This window comes from Nycticebus coucang, chromosome 13 (assembly GCF_027406575.1).
Source record: "Nycticebus coucang isolate mNycCou1 chromosome 13, mNycCou1.pri, whole genome shotgun sequence".
NCBI classification, from domain to species: Eukaryota; Metazoa; Chordata; class Mammalia; order Primates; family Lorisidae; genus Nycticebus; species Nycticebus coucang.
Window position 1 is genome coordinate 17495844 of NC_069792.1, and position 19006 is coordinate 17514849.

The 19006-nt window shown below is 39.7% G+C and overlaps 2 protein-coding genes across 2 annotated transcripts in view; both read right to left on the reverse strand.

The window, feature by feature from the left end:
- Window positions 1-17: 17 nt before the first annotated feature.
- Window positions 18-8901, reverse strand: TCF24 (transcription factor 24). The gene is made up of 2 exons (XM_053559234.1): window positions 8512-8901; window positions 18-330 (listed from the first exon to the last, which is right to left on the reverse strand). The coding sequence occupies exons 1-2, from the start codon at window positions 8899-8901 to the stop codon at window positions 217-219; spliced, it is 504 nt and encodes a 167-aa protein (XP_053415209.1). The 3' UTR covers window positions 18-216.
- Window positions 8902-10076: 1175 nt separating this feature from the next.
- Window positions 10077-19006, reverse strand: part of PPP1R42 (protein phosphatase 1 regulatory subunit 42) — a 56584-nt gene continuing 47654 nt past the window's right edge. Inside the window, 5 exon segments of the mRNA XM_053558644.1 lie at window positions 10077-10392; window positions 10625-10677; window positions 10947-11012; window positions 11014-11026; window positions 18088-18247. Of these exon segments, the coding sequence (XP_053414619.1) occupies window positions 10077-10392; window positions 10625-10677; window positions 10947-11012; window positions 11014-11026; window positions 18088-18247 (608 nt within the window).

Below are 19006 nucleotides of genomic sequence, written 5' to 3' on the forward strand. Positions count from 1 at the left end.
TAGGAACTCACACTGAATAGATAAGCTGTGTGTTTTATATAAGACTGATTATTTCATTCCACATTCACATTAGATAAATCTGAACATCTAACTATGCATTCATATGTAAACTTTCCCAGAAATGACTTTTGTTAGGTCTGAAATAATAAATATAGAATTGTTTCATAATATTTAAAACAATAGCCACCACTTTTACCAGCTCCCATTACAGAGAGCCTAAGGCTGTGAGTCTGCTGGACTCTTATCATGATTTTCTTTTTCTCCAGAGACAGAATGCTTCAGAAACTGACCAGTAGCACCGATGTATAATCTTGATCTCATGGGCCATTTCTGAAAAAGAATATTTATTTTGTTATAATGCGAGAAAAATAAAAAGAACATCAAAAGTATTTAAAGAAGAATTCAAAGGTTAGCAACTATGATACATATATAGCATAGTTTATAATGTGAAAGATTCTAAACAGCCCCATACAAATACAATATTACATAGCTAATAATAGTTATAATATGAAGTATAAGGGACATGAAAAAATGTTTTATGGTGGCGCCGGTGGCTCAAAGGAGTAGGGCACCAGTCCCAGACCCCAGAAGTGGTGGGTTCAAACCCAGGTCAAAAAAAAAAAAAGAAAAGAAAAAAAGTTTTATTAATGCTAACGGTAAAAAGCAAAACTATTTCCAGACTTTGATTATAACTATAGAAATAATATGGGTGCATGTGGACAAGAATTGCAAGAAATCATGGAATGAATATAGCTGAAGTGTAGAAAAATGTATCTACTTATAATGTTTTAATTTCAAACTAAAGCTATAATAAAATTAGCTTAAAACTAGATTTAAGATAAATGGCTTGGCTTTAAAGATATTTTAAAAAGTTCTATGTGCTAAAAAAAAGAAAAGTTCTATGTGCTTTTTTTCTGTCTTTTTTTTTTTTTTTTTTGGTAGAGACAGAGTCTCACTTTATCACCCTTGGTAGAGTGCCATGGCATCACAGCTCACAGCAACTTCCAACTCCTGGGCTTAGGCGATTCTCTTGCCTCAGCCTCCTGAGTAGCTGGGACTACAGGCGCCCGCCACAACGCCTGGCTATTTTTTTGTTGCAGTTTGGCAGGGGCTGGGTTTGAACCCACCACCTTCAATATTTGGGGCTGGCGCCCTACTCACTGAGCCACAGGCACCCTGCCCCTATGTGCTAAGTATTAATGAGTCTATACTTGTCAAAGAACCATGATGGCACGGTGTGGTGGCTCACACCTATAATCCTAGCACTTTCGGAGGTCGCAGCAGAAGAATTGCTCAAGGCCAGGAGTTTGATACCAGCCTGGGAAACATAGTGACTTTGTCTCTACAAAAAATTTAAAGATTAGCTAGGGACTGGGAGTGATGGCTCATGCCTATAATTCTAGCACTGTGGGAGGCTTAGACAGGTGAACTGCTTGAGCTCAGGAGTTCAAAAGTAGCCTGAAATGAGTGAGACCCCATCTCTACTAAAAACAGAAAAACTAGCTGGGCATCATGGTGGATGCCTGTAGTCTCAGCTACTTGGGAAGCTGAGGCAGGAGGATCACTTAAGCCCAAAAGTTTGAGGTTTCCGTGACGTATAGACATCATGGCACTCTAGCCAGGGCAACTCACAGAGTGAGACTGTCAAAAAAAAAGGTAGGCATGGTGGCACATGCCTATAGTTTCAGCTACTTAGAATGCTCAGGTAAAAGGTTTGAGTGAGCTATGAAGGTGCCACTGCACTCTGCACTCCAAACTGCGTCACAGAGTAAAACTCTCTTAAAAAAAAAAATGCCATGATGAAAAGCAAAAACTGAACCATCTAAACATTTTCTCCATCTGGAGAACATCTGGAAGTTGTAAATATTAGAATATTTGGTGTTATATAGATAGAATATCCAGATTAAATGTCCGCATGTATTGATATCACATAGCTTTAACCTTGTGGTAATTATCATACTTGAATTACTGAAAGGATTTTTCTCAATTCATCTTTATGATGGACAACCTCCCTCTCAAACAATATAATTTATTGCCAGGCAGGCATAGTGATGAATAAACATATGAGTAGTACTTTTAGAATAGAATTCATTTTGGAGGCGAGGGAATCATATAAACAGGTTCTAAGGTCCTTGGAATACTAATCAGAGAGATACATTTTTTTAATACAAAGATAAGACTAAAAAAGTGCAACTCCCAAGAAGGTGTGCAGTGTGGTCCCATACTCTCCAGAGAACGAATGCTCCCACGATCAGGCTACCCATCTTCATCAGTGAACATGCACAAGCAGGCTACTGGTTGCAGAGCACCACAAAATGTTTTTAAATGCTTGGCAGATAATCTCCAGCGCTCAAAATAGAGGTATAATTTATTAATGTGTTCTTGTTCCCAACCCAGAACATAATAGCTCTGGGTTTTCCATCCAACTTGCATATTAAAATCACCCAGAGACCTTTAAACAAATACTGATGGCCAAGTTGTACCTAGACCAATTATATCAGAATGGACTATTACTTTTCTTACAGAAGTAATGGAGCATAAGGTAGAGTCAGATCTTAGCTGGAATATAAACTCTCATTGCACAGTTATTTTCATCTAGACTGGGATTCGAAATATAAAACAAAGCCATAAATTTCTGTTTTGTAGCAACCAACAGAATTTCTATTTTTACATCTCCAGATATGCTAAGTGACTTCATGTCTATGTGGTTCAGGTCATTTAAGTGTCCTAAATTCAGATTATTCTGGCTAGCAATCTATACTTTAAACGCAGATAAAAGATAACATTTATGTTACTTGGAATTTAAAATGGTCTGCTCCTGTATAGTCTTCCAATAAATAACCTTATGCATTACGTTTGATACAGTAACGAGACTGATACTGCACTACTTTTTGCAGATCCATTTCAATTTTTAAAAATAACACATGTACATTCTTGTACATTTTAGGTGTATCACTGTCAATGCTCCTGTTCCTGGGATCTTCCAAAGTCCACTAAACTGAGATAGTTAGAAGCTGTCTGGAGGTTCATCTGATAGGCCAGGACCTGGCATTTTTATATCAGATTAAAATCCTGCATTATACCAAAGACCCCACTGCTGTAGTGTTAGGACTGTTTGCGTCCCCACTCCCCTAACCTCCAAGGTGATGGGATTTGGAGATGGGGCCGTTGGGAGGTAATGAAGGCTAGATTAGGTCATGATGAACTAGTGGCCTTTCAAGAAGAGGAAGAGCTCTCTCTCTCTCTCTCTCCCCTCCTTAGTGGGCATGCACCAGCAAGAGGAGAGGCTGTGTGAGAACACAGCAAGAAGAAGGCCATCTCGTTAGGAACTGAACCCTGCTGCCACCTTGATCTTGGACATTACAGCCTCTAGACAGTAAGATAATATCAGGACCTGGCATTGTTTTTTGTTTTTGTTTGTTTGTTTGTTTGTTTGTTTTTGGAGACAGAGTGTCTCTATGTCACCCTCAGTAGAGTGCTATGGCAACTCACAGCAACCTCAAACTCTTGGGCTTAAGCAATTCTCTTGCCTCAGCCTCCCAAGTAGCTGGGACTACAGGTGCCCACCACAATGCCCGGCTATTTTTTATTGCAATTGTCATTGTTGTTTGGCAGGTCCGGGCTGGATTCGAACCCGCCAGCTCTGGTGTATGTGGCTGGCACCCTAGCTGCTGAGCCAGGACCTGGCATTGTTATGTAAGATTAATACATGTTGTGAATAGTGTAGGACAGACTATAAAACATGTAATGAATAGTGTATGGTGGCAGAAATCATCCATTTTAAGTGCTTCATTTTTAGCAATAATATGTACCAGTGCTTTTCAACCTTTTAATCCCCTGTTCTATTTTCTTAAGCATACAAATCTCATGTTCAAATCTCAAATATGTGACAATTTTTTTTTTTTTTTTTTGTAGAGACAGAGTGTCACTGTACTGCCCTCGGTAGAGTGCCGTGGCGTCACACAGCTCACAGCAACCTCTAACTCTTGGGCTTATGCGATTCTCTTACCTCAGCCTCCCGAGCAGCTGGGACTACAGGCGCCCGCCACAACGCCCGGCTAGATGTGACAATTTTAAAAGTAAAATCAAAATCGTATGGAATGCTTGCCTGGTGGTTCTTGTATGTGCTACCGGGGTCCTACTGTTTTTGAGAATTGCTCTGCATCATTCAACCATGCCTGGAGACAGATGGAAGCATCTGTTCCTTTAATCTTTGCTAGGATGTAAGCAATTAACAAAGCAAACCTAAAAATGCATATGTGGATTTTTGCCTCATTTTTCATGGATTTAATAAAATAATAAAACTTTCCTTTTTAAGAACCTCATGTCCTTGATTTTCAAAAGCCTTGTAATGATTTTAATCAAATTAATGTAGATACAGTTTTTTTTTTTTTTTTTTTGTAGAGACAGAGTCTCACTGTACCGCCCTCGTGTAGAGTGCTGTGGCGTCACATGGCTCACAGCAACCTCTAACTGCTGGGCTTACGCGATTCTCTTGCCTCAGCCTCCCGAGCAGCTGGGGCTACAGGTGCCCGCCACAACGCCCGGCTAATTATAGATATAGTTTTAAAAATCAGAAATTAAAATGAAAATAGAATATCATTTAGGTTGCATGTTACCTCAATGCCAAAAAGTCCAATTGACTGATTTCACATTTCACTTTTCAATGGTTTTGGCATTGTGTAGATTAGCACAATCCTTAGCTGTACTTTCCCTAATAAGGTATATTTAAAACTATGTGCTGTAGTTTCATTGAGCTTAGAAAAATTAAGCAAACTCACAACCAGAATTGAACCTGAAACTGAAGACCTTAACAAATGCACTCTTGGTTTAGTTAAGGCACTCCCAAATATCAAAATCTTGGGTTTACTTTTTAAATTATTGTTTATCTGTATTATAAACAATGATGCTTAAGGGGTATGGCAATTAGTAAAGTCATATGTACTTTTCTGCCAATGTAAAGATCTGAAATACATGAATACTCCTGTTCTTTTGGAGATTCACTGCCCTTTAAGCAACTGGTGCTGACTGAAATGGTTAGTACTCAACGGGATAAAAACTATTTTAAGGCTACACCCCAGGATCCTAGTCTCTTTAACCTTCCAGTTTCATTTGAGATATTTTTTTTTAAAAATGTATTATTAAATCATAGCTGTGCACATTAATGCAATCATGGGGCACCTACACTGGTTTTATAGACCATTTGACATATTTTCATCACACTGGTTAACACAGCCTTCCTGGCATTTCTTAATTATTGTGTTAAGACCTTTATATTCTACATTTAGTAAGTTTCACATGTACCCTTGTAAGATGCACCTTAGGTATCATCCCACCAATCACCCTCCCTCCGCCCACTCTCCCTCCTCCCCTCCCCTCCCTGTCCCCCTTCCCCATATTCTTAGGTTATAACTGGGTTATAGCTTTCATATGAAAGCCATAAATTAGTTTCATAGTAGGGCTGAGTACACTGGATACTTTTTCTTCCATTCTTGAGATACTTTACTAAGAAGAATATGTTCCAGCTCTATCCACATAAACACATTTGAGATATTCTTAAAGTAAATCCCCAACAGTGCTAACCTGCTAACAATACTGATTACAAGGATTTGATTCAAAATCATGGCTTTGAAATAACTGTTAAAAAATCTTTGATCAGGGCGGCGCCTGTGGCTCAGTTGGTAAGGCGCCGGCCCCATATACTGAGGGTGGCGGGTTCAAACTGGCCAGGCCAAACTGCAACCAAAAAATAGCTGGGCGTTGTGGTGGGCGCCTGTAGTCCCAGTTACTTGGGAGGCTGAGGCAAGAGAATCACTTAAGCCCAGGAGTTGGAGGTTGCTGTGAGCTGTGTGAGGCCACGGTACTCTACCGAGGGCCATGAAGTGAGACTCTGTCTCTACAAAAAAAAAAAAAAAAAAAAAATCTTTGATCATCAGAGTGACTTAGTAACACTATGTTTTAAGGCAGAAAATAAAGTCATTTCGGACCATTTTTTACTAAGGGCCATAGCAGTTTATAATGAGCCTTTTGTTACTCAAAAAATATAAATAATCAGAATATTTTTATTTCTTTTGGATTAATCAAAGATAGACTTAACATTTAAATAACTTGGTAGTGTGCTGACAAGCAGTTTTAATTATGAATATAAAACCTCTTTCCTCTGATCCTTCAAATCACAAGATTATAGCTCTTTTATGACAAATATAACATTCTCCCTTATAGTAAGTACTGTTATTATATATGTATGTTTTTAATGGTTGGGGATTCGTTGAGGGTACAAGAAACCAGGTTACACTGATTGCATTTGTTAGGTAAAGTCCCTCTTACAATCGTGTCTTGCCCCCAAAAGGGGTGGCACACACCAAGTGTTATTTATATTTTTATCTTTATATCTTCATCTTTATAAAATGTTCATTTAGGAGAGGGACTGAGTTTTATTCATAGTGGTATTCAGTCTCCTAAAACAGTGCTTTGAACATAGTAGGAACCCATTCCTACTATGTTCGATTTTAAAGCTTGTTTGATTTTGGTCACATGTTCAACCATTATCAATTTCATTTTTAAGACATAAAATTTGGCTTTATATCATTATCTTTACAGATGTCTTTTAAAATAAAAATAATTGATTCAGAGGACAAATGAAATTTGATTTTTCTCAAAATAGTTATGATTACAAAAACATTTACACGAATCAAGTGCAAAAAACAGCTTGCTATGCTTCTTGTTACATGAAAATGATGCTTCTAGCTTTATTCACAAAAGCATGGCAAGAAGGTAAGGTGAAAAACAACTTGATTTCTCATTCTGAATTATCTCTCTCACACAGAGGCATTTAACAATTGCTCTTTGTACTAAAATATACTTAAAATTAAAATGAACTTTCTTGTAGTATGTGGCAAAAGTCAAGTCGAAAGAAATCTAACATTAATGATGTATTTGAATAGCAATCTAATACACACTGTAAAACCCCTTAATTAATAAGGAGTGGCTTTTCTGCTGAGATTGTGTTATAAAACTCATGAATAGCATGGCATCTACCATAATTTTAAATAAATGATATTTCACACTTTTATATTAATATTTGAAATGGTTAAAGTCTATGATCATGTTGATTTTATTTCCAAAGTACATTTTGTTAAGCCTCACCTTCTAAATATGGTAAAGCACATCCACTAATATTAACTGACATTACATTGCAATAAATTAATTGTAACTTACAATTAAGTTCAATTAATATTAGAGGGTGTGCTTTACCATATTCCAATGATTACTTAATAATTTATTGAACAATGATGTACTTAAGGCTGAGTCCTAACTTTGTATCTGTATGTACAGGTACAAAGTATCTTTTTAAAAGCCAGATCAATGTTAGGTTTCAAAACTAATCCAGGAGAAAAGGATGATGCAAAGGCTAAACACTGCAATCTAGGTAATAAACCACACCATATACCACGTATTAAGTGAACACTGTTACCATTTTACCTACATATAAAGAAATTATGCAAAATGGGTTCTCTTGGCTTTTTTTTTTTTTTTTGAGACAGAATCTCACTTTGACACCCTTGGTAGAGTGCCGTAGCGTCACAGCTCACAGCAATCTCTAACTCTTGGGCTTAAGCCATTCTCTTGTCCCAGCCTCCCAAGTAGCTGGGGCTACAAGCGCCCACCACAACGCCTGGCTATTTTTTAGAGATGACGTTTCACTCTGGCTCTGGCTCAGGCTGGTCTCCGACTCACAAGCTCAGGCAATTCACCCCCCTCGGCCTCCCAGAGTGCTAGGATTACAGGGTGAGCCACCGCGCTGCCTCTCTTGGCTAATTTTGTTCATTACAGAATTTGAATGTAGTGTTTAATCAGTTCATTCCACTGTATGCCAACCTATTATGAAAATTACATTCAAAAAATGTAGTTTTCTCTAGCAATCTTGGTAGCTGTCTTTTCCATGATAATTAACCTTTATTTAAAATGGACTGAAATACGTGTAGTACTCCATGGGGGTTCTCTTATTCGTTCTACCAAACATTTTCAATAGTTCTCCCTAGGATCACTTAGGGGCATATAATTCCATTACTCCGTTTAATTCGCACAGTCCTTCAAACATTCCATAAATGTTTCAAATTATCCCATACAATGTAAGGGTAATTACATAATTAACACTCAAAATTTCTCAAAGGATCATAAATGTAACTCAAATATTTAAAATTATCAGGACGTGCAACCCAGTTCCCATTTTTCACCTTAAAAGGAAGTACAAATCCTTAGAGACTGCATCCTGTACCCCAGACCTCCCAGGTTTAAACGCCTCATGCACTACCTGCGAACCTCTAAGGGGCAGTCTCTTGTAGTGGCGACCTTGCCACTGGTTCCCTCGCGCAGGGCATGGTCCCTCTGCTGGTCAGTTCCCCGCCTCGCTCGGCGGGAAGAGTGAAGGCTCAGTGGCTTCTCCTCAGGTGGCGACATACAAGGCCGGCCAAAGTGTCCTGCTCCCTGTAGGCCGCCCTGCCCGCTTACCTTGACCGGATGCAGGTAGCCGTCGCCGCGGAGGGCACCCAGACCAGGGTCCGCCGGCGCCTCGGCATCGTCCTGCAGGCTGCGAGTGAGGTGCGCGATGTAGGTGGTAGCCAGCAGCAGCACGTCCAGCTTGGACAGCTTGGTGTCTGGTGGAACCGACGGCAGCGTGCGCTGCAGCTCCAGGAAGGCGTGCCGCAGGGTTTGCACGCGGCTGCGCTCCCGCGCCGCGTTCGCCGCCGCAGGCCGCCCGCCTCCGGAACGCGCGCTGCCACCTGGGCCTGCCAATCCCGGCCCGGTCCGCCCGGGGCTCGAGTCGCCGGCGGCGGTGGCTGGGAGAGCGGGCTCCGCGCTGGTGCTCGGCCGGCTGCCCGCGGGGCGGCCGCGGTCCATGGCGAGTTACCGCGCCACGCGATCTGCAAAGGACGAAGGCGCGGTCGGGCTAAGGGACTCCGCGTGCCCGCCGGACGGGGATCCGGCTCCTTTTGCCTGGGACGCGTTTTGCCTCCTGGAGTCTGGGGAGAACTGGGGGGGCCTCAGAATTCCTACACTTTTTAGAGGGAAGAGGAGAGTGCGGTGCCGGCTTTACTTACCAAGGACACTTAAGCGAATGGGCTCCTCTACCCGGGAAGAAAGGTCACCAAAGCACAGCTCCGGCTGGGCACTTTCGCATCTGCAAGGTTATCTAGCCCACCCGCAGGAAAGCTGGTGCCGACCGCTGTGGCACGACAGCCGCCCCCCGGCCACTCAGGCGCGGAGGGATTTCTGCCTGAGGACTGGGAGACCCCTATCCTTACCTCGGACCAAGGCACTCGCTACCGCCCGGAGCCCGGGAACCGTGCCCTGAGAGTCGGACGGGGCCCTCACCTTTCCTGGAACGTCGGTGTGAGGCTCGGCTCTGCTGGGCTAGAGGCGTCGAGCGGGGTCTACTGGCCTGGGCCTAGCTGGTCACTCTGTCCTCGTCCAGCCGAAGCGGAGACCGACCGCCAACTTCTAGACCCCGCTGGCCGCACCTTTTACGTGGGCGCCCCCGAAGCCAGGCGACCGCGGGTCTGGGGGAGGTGGCTCCCTCCGGAGGGGTTACAGTGCCGGCAGAGGCCAAGCGGAGCCGCCCCCTCGGCGGCGGGAGAACCATTAATCAAACCTCTGAGGGGGCGGGGCGAATCCAGAGAGGCGGGGCGATCCAGGCCCCGCCCCCAGCCCGCGCCAAGCGGCTTCCCCGGAGCTACACCCGGAGGGCGCCGCCGAGTTGGCGGCTGTGGGGTCGGGGCCGGGTTTCGGCTGGGTTTCGGACCTCCCTTGGCCGCCGTCCCACCTCCTCGGGCCCGGTCTGATTCCGGGCCTCTTCCAGGCCGGCTGAAGCGGGAACGCTGCCGTTTGGTTGAGTATAATTTTTTGTGAGGAAATGTCGAGCGTGCCACATCCAGGCGCTACCCTCTTATTCTGCCGCAAGGTAAACATTTCGTGCTGTCCCAATTACCGAACGCTGGAGTCCCTGACCGGTTGGTGGAGACGCTCGGGGGTAAATCGTGCCTCCGTCAAGACCCCGAAAGCTCCCTCGTGATACCTTAGCAAGTTCCCAAACCACAGGGGACAGCCCTGCGCCGGCCGCCTCCGTTATTCCCGCGGGGCCACCGCTCTTTGGTGTCATTATTTGGACGTAAAATTCCTTGATGGTTTTGCACTTGCAGACTCCCCGGGAAGCGTAGCTTACAGCAGTGCGAGGAGGGACCCGATTCAAGGCTCCCTTGGAAGCTGGGCGCCGCGCCCCAGTCGCCCCGAGTCACCTTCGCGGGGGGAAGTCTGAGTGGACGCGCGATACTTTCTAGCGACCTAGGACACGCTTGAAACAATGCCTCTAATTTAAAGAGGACATTTTCTTCTCTGGGGTGAAAACGGAATATGAAGTTTAAAATGTCCCCAAAGAAACTGCTCTTGTGTATGCAACATAGTTTGATACTTCCCAGTAGAATTCTAAATTGGAACAGCTGTATCAGTCAGTAGTAATGGTGGCATTATTTCAATGCACCGACCCACACATTAAGTATGTTAGTGAATCAGAATGGCCCTTAGTCTTTCATCTGAATTCTCGTCCAATAACTATAATTAGATTTACACTTTAGGAAGAAGCACACCAAAATTCCATTGATTCAAAATGGATTTCTGTTGCTGAATGAGAAAGCACATCTTTTCCCAGTAAAGTGTATGTGAGGAGGAATAAAGCAATTACTAGAATCTTGAATTCACACATGGAAAGCAATGTTTCAGATTCTATTAAGCAAACCAAAGAATGTACAGTTTTTTTAATGTAATGAGGTATCATAAAACTACAAACCCGCAAAAGATGTTGTGACCTAGTTCTATAAAGTTAAAAAAAAATCAAACGTTTGAAATCACGTGAGTCTGGATTTACTCGCTTTCTATAAATTTTCTTTTACTTTTGGAATATGGAGAAGGTGAGGTTCATGGACATCGTTTTTTGTCAACAAGCTTTCAAATTTTTTTCAAAGAGAGATTCCTGTATTTATAGGGAGAAAAAAGATAGCATTAAATTTAGAAAATTAAAGTATCACAAAAGTAGCAAACATATAGAATCTAGGATACAATAACAATAGTAAAGACTAATGATCACCAAACTGTATGGATCTTCTCAGGCTTTAAAGAAAGCAGAAACAAAGATTTTCCTCTGTTGGGAGAGGTATGGAAATAAGAATAGTGGAGAGAAGATGGGCTAGAACTAAGGTGAGGCAAGTGAGGTGTCTGGGGCTCCTTAAATTTTGCACCCTTGGCACCTCACATGCCTCATCCTAACCCTGCTTGCTAGAGTCTCCTGTTACTGTGGGATGGAGGGACTACAGAGGCTCTTCACTGCTAACAGTGGCAGGACAGCAGCCAGCCATGTTGTAGATGCAAAAGACAGAGCTCTGCACCCCTGTCCTATCTACTGCCATTCCAAGCAGTCTCCCTGAAGCCTCTGATGATTATGGAGCTGTCCTAATCCCTAAAGGAAACTTATACTTGCCATTAAATTCAAAATATAAAAATCTTAAAAATTCTAACATTACATAGGTGCCACTTATTTAGCCCTTTATATGTGCTAAGTGCTTCAAAGGTATTTTTAACTAAATCATTACAAAACTCTTTGAGAATTTTACATTTTACAGTTGAGAAAATAAAACTCAGAAGGATAAGATAACTTGCCCAAGCAAGGTCACATAGCTAGTAAGTGTCAGAGATAGGATTCAAGCCAGGCAAATTGACCCTAACACTTAGGTTCTTTACCATACTATTCTAAGATTTTATATATATTATTTTATAATAATATAAAATATTATTTTATAGTTTACAAAACATTTTAAAATCTATTATCTCAATAAATGGCATACTTTAAATAATTTGACTTCCTATTAACAATCCAAATGCTATTTTCATAGTCCAGTTTTCTTTTTTTTTTTTTTGGTTTTTGGCCGGGACTAGGTTTAAACCCTCCACCTCTGGCATATGGGACCGGCGCCCTACTCCTTGAGCTGCAGGTGCCACCATAGTCTAGTTTTCTTAGGAGTTAATTGTCTAGTCTTCCAAAAAGTATGTGGCTTTACAATGCTGTAGATTTTATTTCACTGGATATATAGGTCTTAAAATTATATCTTTTTTTCTAAATATGTCAAATGATTTGCAGTATTAACTTGTTAAGATCATCTTCATAATACAAAGTATACATATATCAGTGAAGAAAATGTTATATATAATAAAAATATAAAATGTTTTATATGTATATGAAACAATAGATTAATTGCTACTTACTTTTGCCTTTCAACTATTTCTCTTATTGTTTAAATTAAATTATAATTTACATAATTAAGTTCACTATTTAGTGTATAGTTCAGCAAATTTTGATAAACATATGCAGTCTTGTTAACCATCACCACAATAAAAATATAGAATATTTCCCTCACTTACTAAAATTTCCCTACAACCCTTTGAAGTCAACCATTTTCCCTACCTCCAATAGTCCCTGGCAACAACTGATCTGTTTTCTGATTTTGTAGTTTTTTTCTTTGCCAGAATGTCATATCTTACAGCCTTTTAAGTGTGGCTTATTTCACTTAACATAATGCTTTCAAGATTTTTCCATGTTGTTATTCCTTCTTATTGCTGAGTAATATTCCATTGTACAGATGTACCACAGTTCTTTATCTATTCCTCAGCTGAGACATCTTTGGATTGTTTCCAGTTTTTGATGATAATGAATAAAACATTATAAATATTCGGGTACAGGGTTATTTTGAGTATGGGCTTTCATTTCACTTGGGAAAATACCTAGGAGTGAGACTGCTAGATGTGGTAAATATATGTTTAATTTTATATGTCAAGCTTGGGCAACATAGCAAGACTTCATCTCTACAAAAAAAAAAAAAAAAAAATTAGCTGGGCATGGTGTCACATGCCTGTAGTCCCAGCTACTCAGGAGGCTGAAGAATTATAATAGCTTGAGCCTAGGAGTTCTAGTTTACAGTGAACTATGATTGGCCACTGCACTCCAGCTTGTGTGACAGAGCAAGAAAGACCCTGTAATGAAATTACTGTTCCAAAATTTCATTTTGGGCCCAGTGGTTCACGCTTGTAATTCTAGCACTCCGGGATGGATTGCTTGAGCTGAAGAGTTCCAGACCAGCCTGAGCAAGAGTAAGACCTCCTCTCTACTAAAAACAGAAAAACTGCTGGGTGTTGTGGGAGGTACATGTAGTCCCAGCTACTTGGGAGGCTGAAGCAAGAGGATCACTTGAGCCCATGAGTTTGAGGTTGCTGTGAGCTATGGCCCCATGGCCCTCTACCTGAGTGGCAGAATGAGACTCTGTCTCAAAAAAACAAACAAAAAAGAAAGTCTGTACTATTTTTGCATTCCCACCAGTAGTGCCATTTGTTCCATATCCGCCAGCATTATTAGGTTGTTTTTGTCCATTCAAATAAGAAAGAAGATTGAGGGTGGCGCCTGTGGCTCAAGGAGTAGGGCGCCAGTCCCATATGCTGGAGGTGGTGGGTTCAAACCCAGCCCTGGCCAAAAACCACAAAAAAAAAAAAAAAAAAAGAAGAAGATTGAGCGGTATTTTTAAGTCAGGTGATTTTACAATCTAGATATCTTGCTTACCAGCTAGTGTAATTTCTCAAGTTCACTATGTCCACCCAGTTACCTTTAGTTGGGCATGTACTCTTAGTTCATCTTAGTCAGCTCCTCACCTGAACTCACTGCATCTGCCTGTTTCTGAGGATGTTTTTGTTTGAGAATTCCTAGCAGAAGAGTTGAGAACTTGGCTATTGGAGTCAATGAGCTGGGTTCAAGTACCAGCTCTGCTAATGGCAGCTGTGTGACCTTAGCATCTATAAAATGGATATTCTTTTTTTAGAGGTGTGTTGCCTAGGCTGGAGTGCAGTGGCACCATCATAGCTTACTGCAGCCTTGAACTCCTGGACTCAAGCACTCCTCTTTCCTCTGCCTCCAGAGTAGCAGGAACTATAGGCATGAACCAGCACACTCCGATAATTTTTTTTTAATGTGGAGATGGTATTTTGCCATGTTGCCCAGGCTGGTCTTAAACTCTTGCCCTCAAACAGTACTCCTGCCTTGGCCTCAGAGAGTGCTGGGATTATAGGCTTCAGCCACCATGCCTGGCTACAAAATGGATATTCTTAAAGGGCCTGTTATATTTTAAAGTTTGTTTGAGTGATGAAGATTTAGCCTTCTGGCTCGGCATGCGTGGCTCAGTGACTAGGGTGCCAGCTACATACACCGAGGCTGGCAGATTCAAGCCCAGCCCATGCTAAACAACAATGACAACTGCAACAAAAAAATAGCCGGGCATTGAGGCAGGCACCTGTAGTCCCAGCAACTTGGGACGCTGAGGGCAGAGAATCGCTTAGGCCCAAGAGTTTGAGTTTGCTGTGAGCTGAGACACGAGGGCACTCTACCCAGGGCCACATAGTGAGACTCTGTCTCAAAAAAGAAAGAAGGTTCAGCCTTCAAAATACTTTAAAATGAAAAATAACTAATTATTTTTTTGAAATAGGTTTTATATAATTCTTACCCACAAGAGTAAACCATGGACAGAATTGAGACTAGACTCAGAGTAAAAATCCTATGTTGCTTATCACTATTGCTTTTTTTTTTTTTTTTTTGGTGGGGAGAGTATCCTAATTTCCATAGGGTTCTTTGAGAGCTACAAATCAAAAAATTAACATTATGCCTACATTACTAATTTACACAAGCTTATTCTGCATATAAAATTAAATAGACCAAGGTTAGAGTTAACAAAGTATAGTTCTAAGCATTTGAACTCTGCTTTTTGATTTTTAAATAAGATCATTTAGGTGACTAAAAATATCTAAGTTTTAAAAATTCTTCTTGAAGAACATAGATCTGTTGTTACAACTGTTCAAATATAACCTTACCAATGGTGAAAAAAAGGTATTTTAATTGTTATCAAATTTCACATTTTAATTCAAAGAAACCTAATGCTTTCATATTCTAACAAAAGATACTAGGTATTTTAGAAATAGTTAACATACAGTGAACATTTCCTGTGAATTATGAGTCCCAGTGATTCACATTCCTTAAAGGTATCTGAAATTTAAGTGCTTTCTAACCCAGCCAGAAAGTTATTATTTTTACATTAACAAAAGAGATGTAATGCTCTATCAACATTGCTTGGGCTTGAAAGATAATTAATAATCAAATAACAATTTGCTTTTCTCATTGTACAGTGCTGCACAATATTCTCAGTGGGTGTTATATGCAATATATAAATGCGCTTAATGACTATTTTAAATTACTAAGGCTCAAGCACCTCCTAGTATGTTTGAAAAGAGAGGAAACATCTGTCAGAAGTATTTACTATGACAAACACAGAAAGAAGCAATGTGTACCTTTTTTTGTTTGTTTAAAACCATATATTATTTTTAATTGAACAGTGAAGGCATTTGTTCAGAATCAGCCTTTAAATAAAAAATAGTTTTGACCTAATCTTTAATTAAAGTGTACATTGATAGTATCAAGTTCAGTTTGAGGGTCAAAAATAACGTCAACGAGTCTGACTTTTTCCTCCCTGTAAGGAAAGCAGGCTTGTATAAATATACATGAGCACAGATTGCCTGCATTTATAAAAGAGGTGGAAAACATTCCCCTGTCTTTGGACAGATGTTGCTTTACTGTGCTCTACATAGGATATAGCCACAGCCTCCAGTGTATAGAATCCCAAAGGAGTGTGGGGCACATACTTTACTGGAAGATGCACTCCACGCTTATTTCCACCTCTGAGCAGGCTCCCTGCCTTGAATATTAAATATAGACTGTAGGTGACATGTCTGCTGATACCAGCTCATTCTTTCCCTTAAATAAGTAATTAAGGTAAGGAATTGCTTTAATCATTTTTCTAGAAACTAAAAAATCTATTCTTTGTGTTTGGGCTGGGTATTTTGTTTTTAACATTTTACTGACTTTCTAGCTTTATTATTGTTATCTTTTAGCTTTATGTTAAATTAGTGAGTAAAATGTTAGTAATAGGCACATCCTAAAAATCTTTATCAAGAGCTTAATGAAATTCCATAATCCGTTCGATCACTTTTTATTAAAGAGAGGTAGAACTGATATTTCCGATCAAATATGACTTGAATCTTTTCAAATACCAAAACAGTATTTTGGCATGCCTACAGTGAAAACATTACATGAATCCCAAAAGAAAATATTTACAAAATATTTTTCACAGGATAAACCTGAAGACTCAGGATTGAACATATTTGATTTTACTGACAGTGGCAGAAGGAGGACACTCTTCATGTTCTCTCACTAGAATCCCTCTATTCTGTTTGCTTTATTTATAGTAACTTTCCTCTGTAGTCTTTAGTGGTTTATATTTAAAAAATCATCTTAGCTCTGTATTTAGTGTTCCTAGTTAGGAAAATGAGAGTAGAGTGATTTGCTATTTTATCAGTGCACTCCTAGTGATTTGAGCTTTGCCCAAACCTATAAAATATGTGTTATGTGCCACAGCTCACTACTTGATCTAATTTAGTGTGTATCAATGTATAGAATTCACCAACATTGTTTTCTAAGGTTGTGTACATTTTTGTTTTATTGTCCATCTTGATGATATATTAGAAAGACTTTTCAAAATGTTTGGCAAACAAATTAGACTGAAGAACAGTTGTGGAATTGATAACAGTTGTACAGATCTTTAAGAAATACCAGGGTGCTGTGGACAAGCTGACTATTATTTTTATGGTAATAAGAATAAATATAAGCCACAAAATCTCACACAGCTCTGGTTTTATTGTGAATAGAGAGGAGGCCAGACCCAAACAAGGACTGCCTACATATTATTTTGCCTCTGTCCAAATCAAGCATTTTCCAGACTCAAAGACCTTCCCTCCCCCAAGTCTGCATCCTGGGAAGCCTGAGCCACTCGGTAGGGAATAGGAGTAGGACAGCACAGCAGAGTTGTCCATGGGGCTTTTTCAGATGGGCTCTGCTAAGTCATCCCTTGATTGGATCTTGCAAAGAGAGTCTCAGGACCCACTTGACCTTTAGAAGGCAGTTCTGGGAAAAGGAAAACTATTCCAAAGTATGTCTATTGGCTCTAATTACTTTCTCAATGAAATATGCTATTGCCCTTTATTATATTCTAATGACTAGTATATTATTATAAAGATTAATAGAACAATTGTTGTATTGATTATAAAGAAAAAAATAAGTTGAATGAACAATTTATAGGATTTATTAGGATCTGGATGATAATGCCCATAGCATTTATCACATAGTAGGGTAATTATATTGCATTTGACTTCACAACTAGCTTGTTGCAAAGTATTTGAGATCAGGATTATCTCATTTGAGTTTTCATATTCAGTGTTTCCCAGCATATGATGCATGTTTAATGTTTTATGAATAATTATTTTCTGGTATGGTTTATTTTACATTTTTACATTATATTTTTTTAAACCAAAAAGCAATTTTCTCCTTATCAGGAGACTTAAAGCTGATTCACATGGAACTAACTTACATATATGCTCAGGGTTTAGAATAATGGCTCTTAAACTATTTTTGGATCATAAACCCCTTTGAGAATTTAATGAAATTTCTAATGTTGCCTTCAGAGACAACAGGTTAAGAACCTTCAGTTTGGAGAAGTGATAAAAGTAGCTTACCTCTGTAGTCCTGTGGATTTCTCCTTTCTGCACCTATGGCCTTTTAATGCAGTTGCTCACTCACTGGTAGACCCATCATCACCTGGGCCTCACCTATCTTTACCTGTTGCTTCTGGGACTGAGCCATGTGCCTAACCTCAGTAGATACATATAGTGTGAAACGCCCAAACACTTATGGAATCACCTTTCCTACTGCAGCGTTATGATTGGGCAGATCAACAATAACAAACTTTCTTTTTTTTTTCTGTTTGGCTAAGAAGTGTTGAGAACAGAGAACTAGGAGACAGATGGAGAGCTTCTCTTCCTCTGTGTTGTTGACAATGAGGTGTCTTATCCCGCCACCAAAAAAGATAAATCACACAAATATTTGAAAGAACCTACCCAATTTCTTCAATAATTTTAGTGTTATCTTCTTGGGAACTTTTTGGAGATGCATTTCCATTTACAAGGTATCTCTCTATTTCAGAGAAAAAGACTAATTTTGGCTTACCCATCTGTGGGTAATAAACAGGAACTATGTGATGCATTGTTTCAAAGTTACCTGTAGTATACAAAGAATTAAAAGCATTCTGCTTTGATACTAATAACTAAATTGTAACAATGGCATATAACAGTATTACATTATTTAAAATTACATTTTATGAAATGGAATTAGGCTAAATAGAGACAATAAAGCCAATGATAAAATTAATATCCAAGTTAAAATATCACAGACTTGCATACATGAAAATTTATACAGGAAAGTTGATGGTTAACTATTATAGACAAAATAGGTGCACCAATATTAATATTCTATAAATATATATTATCAATTATATATTATCAGTTATAATATTAATATTTATAGAGCCAGGCATGGTGGCATGCCTATGGTCTCAGCTATTCAGAAGGATAAGGTAGGAGAATCACTTGAACCTATGAATTTGAGACCAGCCTGGGCAACATAGTGACACCCCATCTTTAAAAAACAAAATTAAAAATGAATGATTGAATAAATAAATATTAACTGCCTTGAATTAAGCTGTTCTGAATTAATTCATTTTTCTCAAAATATCTAACCTTTAGGTAATAGATTAGTTATGTATAGTTTGGGGATATGTCTATACCTTTATTTTGGCATTTATTTATTTTTTTAATTTTGGCATTTAACACTACTCATTATTTACCTATTTATAGATCCTCCATCCTTTCCCACAATGATTACTTTTGACTGGGGACCGCTTTATTTACTTCTAGGCACTCTCCCTAGAATACACTGCCTAGTATGATCCTGAGCATATCCAAGGTGCTTAATAAATGT

Coding starts and splice junctions, on each gene's coding strand:
- TCF24 (XM_053559234.1), bottom strand. CDS start 8,901: ATGGACCGCGGCCGCCCCGCGGGCAGCCGGCCGAGCACCAGCGCGGAG. Junction 331..8,511: donor GCTACCTGCATCCGGTCAAG/GTAAGCGGGCAG, acceptor ATTCTTTTTCAG/AAATGGCCCATGAGATCAAG.